We start from the raw sequence: 5,837 nt of genomic DNA on the forward strand, positions 1-5,837 counted from the left end.
AATACTTGCTCTGCCACATGTTGTGTGATATTTTTTTTTGGTCGATAACCAGCATCACGTGCAGCCGTGTGTAGAGAGTCACACTGTTGATTCTTTGTTTTTTCTTGAGACTGTCTAGCTGTGTCTTTCTGCCTATGGATAAACAATTCATGTACAAAGAAATGCTATAAAAATAATAGGCGACTACTTGCAATTTTGAGGAGGGCATGGGAAACTTTGCTGCAATACAGCAAGGACCATACAACTTTTTATCTACTTTGGCAATGAGTGAGTTTAGTTAAATGATTAAAAAACCAAAACAAACTTAGTCCACTTTACACTAGCTATGAATTTAATACAGTAACTTCAAAAAAACCAAACCAGTAAGCCTGGGGTAAAAACATGCATGTAACAGAGTTTGAAAAATTATTCTTTGTGGGTTTTTTGTCTTTTATAGGAAGTCATAGAATTAACCAAAGATCTTCTTTCAACACAACCTTCAGAAACTCTTGCAAGTTCTGACAGTTCTGCTTCTGCTCTGCCCAGTCACTCCTGGAAGGTTGGGGATAGGTGTATGGCGATATGGAGTGAGGATGGACAGTAAGTGTAGAAAACTTCTCTAACAGTTACATGAAATAGTGCAATGGTAAGAGACTTTCATTCAGTTTGAACTGCCCCTAGGGTGACTAAAAGCAAAAAGAAATTTGGAAAGAAATATGATATTAGGCATCCTTGTACTGTCTTTATTAAAGGTCAGTATTTTAGATAAAAAAGCAGAGAGATGTGGGGTCATTTTCTAGAAACGCCCCATTTGTCACTAACCCTATAAAAGTAGGGTAGCTTTGGTAAATTACCATTTGCTAATGTAAAAAATGGCAAACTTTCATGAATTGATCTGTCAGAGCAGTCTTTTGTAAAGGTTTCAGGATGTATAATTCATAATTTGTCATTGCATTCATATATATGTAATTGCTATCAAGAAAAATCCTTGCTGCATCTCAGTTTGTGCCACTAATTGGAAATTAATTTTTAATTGGAAATACTGTTTCTTGGCTGTGAAATAACTAGCTGTGTAACGCAACTATAGAATGAATCAACCTTTTAGATTTAGTCTCCATTACGTTAGCCTGTGAAGTTCTGGGAACCCAAGCAGTTCATTCTGACTTCATAATCTTTGAAATAAACATTCTAAAATTACTTTCCATACTGCAAAATGTGTAACTGTTGCAGCTTTTTTAAAATTACTACTTGTGCAGGACTAATATCCCAGTCATTACCACTTAGAGAGAAGCTCTGTTGTTCAACGAATGTGGTTCTGTTAACAATGTAGTAACCACATAGAGATTTTGGCATAGCTATTGATGTCTTAGCTAGAAAACAAACCTGAAAGCGAACAGTCTTTCTGTCACAGATTATTAATGAGTGAAATGTTTTTGTGTAAGAACTTAAAAATTGAATCTTACTGTCTTAGGTCACCATTGGGTCATTCTTCTTGCTCTGATCACTGGGTTAGAGGATTAGAGCTTGGGGAAGAATGTGCCAGTGTCCACTGAAGTGGATCTTATTGGACTTTAATTGTATTGCTTTTTTTTAACCCCCTGCTTCTGTTACAACATTTAAGTGACCAGTGTTTCATGAAGAGCTAGCCAGAGATTAATATTTTTTACCTCATGCAGTTTGGGTTTCCGTGTATTTTCATCTAGCTCAATTCAAGATGTTGTTGGCCCAGTAAAATTGCACAAGAAATTAATTTAGTAAATGTTAACGGGAATATTGTCTATAAAACATCTCATTTTATTCCTCTGTTTGCTTTTGAGGTATCCTTTTGCTCTGAATTTAGACTCAATTATTTTAAATATTTTTGGAAGTGTCACTTGTCCTTTTTCCTCTTTCCCATCATGAGGTCAGTTTGGTTGACCAAAATGTTTCACACACATAAATATGAAATGGACTGATTTCTGCTAAAATTTCAAAATTGCTATTTTAAATCAATAGGAAAACTTCCAACTTTAAGTGTTGAAGGGGGAATATTTTGAAAGCTTCAGTTTTCCTTAATTCTTCTTCATATGGAGAAAAATGGAACCAAAGCTTTGCTCTTGTGAGCTGACATTTTCCAAAACTCCTCAGTGAATTCCCTGAAAGTTGTGTTCTGCGAATGCAGGATTTTGTTGGGTCATCTTTTTCAATCGCATGAGCTGCCAGAACTAGAACCAAATCAGGATATCTGATTACATTGGCCCCAGCATTAATCATTAGTTTTGATAACTGTGAGGCCATTGCTTCTTGATGCTAAAGGTCAAATACAGCAGATTCCAGTCTTTGTACTTGTGTCCCTTTGACCTTAAGCAAATAATCTCTAGGTTTGATTTGTGTATTGTCCCTGAAAATGAAAGCCGATATTTGCACGTTTTTTACTTAATGCCATTAGCTGGTTGACAGTGTAGGTGTTGAAGGGCTGAGTATTAAAGCTTTACTCACATGCTTACAGCCATGATATCTTTACAGGTGTTATGAAGCTGAGATTGAAGAAATAGATGAGGAGAATGGAACAGCTGCGGTCACATTTGCTGGATATGGCAATGCTGAAGTTACACCTCTGTTCAACCTCAAGCCTGTGGAAGAGGGGAGAAAAGCAAAAGAGGACAGTGGCAACAAACCCATGTCCAAGTAAGTAATACACAGGCAGAAGTCTGAAAGCTGCTTTGTTTTGTTTTGGTTTGTTCCCCCCAGCTATAAAAATTGGTTAATGAAATAGAATCTCTCATTTTTGAAATTTTACATATCTTTAATATCTTCACGTTTGCTTGAAAAAGGATCTTAAATCAATCTAGCATATAATGTTTGGTAGATTATTGTGGCTGGTATCATGTGTGTTATGTATCCTGGCAAGATAACGTGATAGACTTTGCTTTACTCAGATTATGCTATCTCAAGATACCAAGTATGTAAGCAGTAGATTTAAAAAAAAAAAAAAAAATTGGTTCTCTTTCATTGACAGCAGAGAGCCTACAAGTTTCAGCCCAGATCCAGTGCAGGCTCTACTCAGATCTGTGATCTGGCCCACAACAGTACACTTCCCAGCACGAAGGACTTCTGCCCCATCCCTGTGTTAGGGTAGTTGTGTTGACTCTTTTGCTGGGGAGATGTGCTTTACTGAATATCCTACTGTGTCTAACATAGAAAGGTATTTTCAAGGGCTGAAACTTTTTTGGGGGGAAGAAAAAAAAAAAGTGGTACAGTTTCAGAGTTTGTTACAGCCAATGGTCCCTTCCCTAAGGGGTCCTCCTGAGGGACGCTGCATTGTGGCATAGATCGACTCCTTGAATTTCCTTATCTTTACTGAAGTAACTTATCTTTGTTCTTTTCCTTCCATCCCTGTCCAATACTTGGTAGCATGAGAGTCCTGCAGACCTCCAAAACGTTTGGGCTTTTCACTGGAATGGGCTGTTTAAATTTTCCAAACCCTAGATGTTTCTGAAATGTGGAAGTGCTTGATAGGTACACTTTCAGTTTCAGAAATGAATTGCACTCAATCCCATGGGTTGCTGTGTTTGGCTTGGTCTTAGTCAGGTGGTGGTGGTGGTTGTTGTTCTTATGCCCAAATACATAAATAAGCAATGTAATGCTTATGCATGGAAAGGCTTGGTTTTTTTTTTCTAGAAGTGGAGAATGTTTACTGGCTTTGTTTTCTGTCATTTACTTACGGAAAACTTTTGTGCATGTCTGTCTTACAGGGGTTTTAGTTTCTTACAGGAAAAGGCACAAACATAAAATGTCTTTTTTCCTTCTCTCCAGAAAAGAGATGATAGCCCAGCAACGAGAGTATAAAAAGAAGAAAGCTTTGAAAAAAGCTCAGAGAATTAAAGAACTTGAACAGGAACGAGAGGACCAGAAAGTCAAGTGGCAACAGTTTAACAACAGAGCCTATTCTAAAAACAAAAAAGGCCAGGTTGGTTCGGTTTTGTCAGTATGTGAATAACAACGGGGCATAGAATTCTGTGCAGTACTTTGGGAGAGAGGAGGAAGTATTTTTTAAAGGGATTTAAAGGGGGTTCATCTTTGGGATTCTGAAGTGTGCGGTCTGGTATTTTGTACGCTGAAAAGGCCTGGTTTTGTACTGGATGATTTTGGAGGAGTGCTGCTCTTAGGCTGAGCTTGCGCTTAGCTTGGAGAGCTGGGCTCATGTCAGTTGCCAGGTAGCGTTTGCTGGAGCTTAAACCTGAGGGCCTGTCTAAACCTCCAAGCCTGACTTCTTGCTGTGTTTATGACCTGGCAGACACAGCACTAGGTAATTGCCCTGGAATAGCAAGCGTAGTGCAAAAAAGGTAGCGAGGACATTTTAAAGCCTTACTTCATTTTTATCGTGGCTTGACCAAGAGGTGCCAGACATAGTGGTAAAACTTCAGTCTTCCTTATGAACAATTATTAGAGATCATCTTATGAGAGAGGTGAATTTTATTCATTATTGGCCTGACCCAAGGTCCCCAGTACCACAATCACATCCAGCACTTAGGTGCCAGGATGTTCCCAGCTCTGTTGTCTCACCTGCTGATGATGTGTCATAGATGAGCTAGCCTTGAGAAAGTGTGCCTGTCTATGGAGTAAGAAGTTGAGGATGTTGAAACCCTTCAAACGATAATGATTGCTTGGTTTTTTTTTTTAAGAGCAAGTTAGTAATTATGCAGCAATGGTGTTTTCTGTTTCATTCGCAGGTAAAGAGGAGTATTTTTGCTTCCCCTGAGAGCGTAACTGGCAAGGTTGGAGTTGGAACATGTGGAATTGCAGACAAACCTATGACACAGTATCAAGATACCTCTAAATATAATGTCAGGCATCTGATGCCTCAGTAACAGGGGAAAAAGGTGGAACTCCATCTCTGCAGGGCTTTACACTTATCTTTTTATCATTATATTTTTCTAAAAGTAAATTATTTGTTGGCACATAGCGAGTAGTCCATTTTGTCACCATCACTTTGGCTTCAGCTGATATGAGCCTTAAATCTCCAGCTATTGATTTGACCTCCCTAATCATTAAAACTTTTTGTAGTTGCATTAAAATACGTTCTGCGGGTAAATGCTTTCATGAACTGCTGTTACCTGTTACTCTGAAAGCAGTAGTTATCTGCAGCTTTGATCTCTGGAATCTTCCATTCATACTAGTAGTGAAGTTTTTTTTTTTTCCTTAAGAAAAGTGGTGGTATAAAAATGGCACCTTAACAGCCTCCCTCGTTTCTGTAGTCACAGTGCTGCCTGTGCTGCCTCAGCGACAAGCTCAGCATTACAGAGCTGGCTCGCTGCAGCTCTGCGAGAGAGAGCTGGACTCCATCACAGCTTATACGTCACGTGGAATTGCTGAGGAAGTTCTAAGTTACTCCCTTACGAATCCACTGAAGATCAATTTGTACAGCTGTAAATGAGGGCAGAACAGGGCTGATAGGATCTTTATTACTAATTGACGATTCACGTGCTAGAAACAATAAATCTGACTTTAATTCCAGTCTGAATTTCCCGTGCTAGAAGTTAAGCAAAGGAGATTCTTTTTTTTAAATACTCATCGAATTTTAATAAAAGGCTATTGAAAGGTTGTTGAAATGTAACCAGAAAACCATAGGACAAGGTATTTAAACTCCAATTTCAAAGTAGAGAACTGTACATAAAAACACCCACCCCAGCCCTCCCCAAGGATGAGGGAGTTGGAGAACGTAAGTGGTGGTGCTTTGGAAAGGAGCCATCATCTCCCCTCTTGCAGATCTCGCAGGTTTGATGGTAGGGTCACAGACCTGGAATACACCGTAACAGCCTGTGTCTGGGCCTCCTCCCTCCAGTCCGGTGGAACTGCAGCACAGCAGATACGAATGC

At 39.1% G+C, this 5,837-nt stretch overlaps 1 protein-coding gene across 1 annotated transcript in view; it reads left to right on the forward strand.

Annotated features, from left to right (window-relative positions):
• SMNDC1 (survival motor neuron domain containing 1) overlaps positions 1-5,543 on the forward strand; it is a 9,063-nt gene extending 3,520 nt beyond the window's left edge. Inside the window, exons 2-5 of the mRNA XM_009325957.1 lie at positions 437-579; positions 2,485-2,646; positions 3,775-3,928; positions 4,692-5,543. Coding sequence (XP_009324232.1) covers positions 437-579; positions 2,485-2,646; positions 3,775-3,928; positions 4,692-4,829 — 597 coding nt within the window. The 3' untranslated portion in view covers positions 4,830-5,543. The remainder of the gene's footprint in view (positions 1-436; positions 580-2,484; positions 2,647-3,774; positions 3,929-4,691) is intronic.
• Positions 5,544-5,837: the final 294 nt, after the last annotated feature.

The sequence above is a fragment of the Pygoscelis adeliae genome, unplaced genomic scaffold, assembly GCF_000699105.1.
Source record: "Pygoscelis adeliae isolate BGI_AS28 unplaced genomic scaffold, ASM69910v1 Scaffold4, whole genome shotgun sequence".
Classification (NCBI taxonomy): domain Eukaryota; kingdom Metazoa; phylum Chordata; class Aves; order Sphenisciformes; family Spheniscidae; genus Pygoscelis; species Pygoscelis adeliae.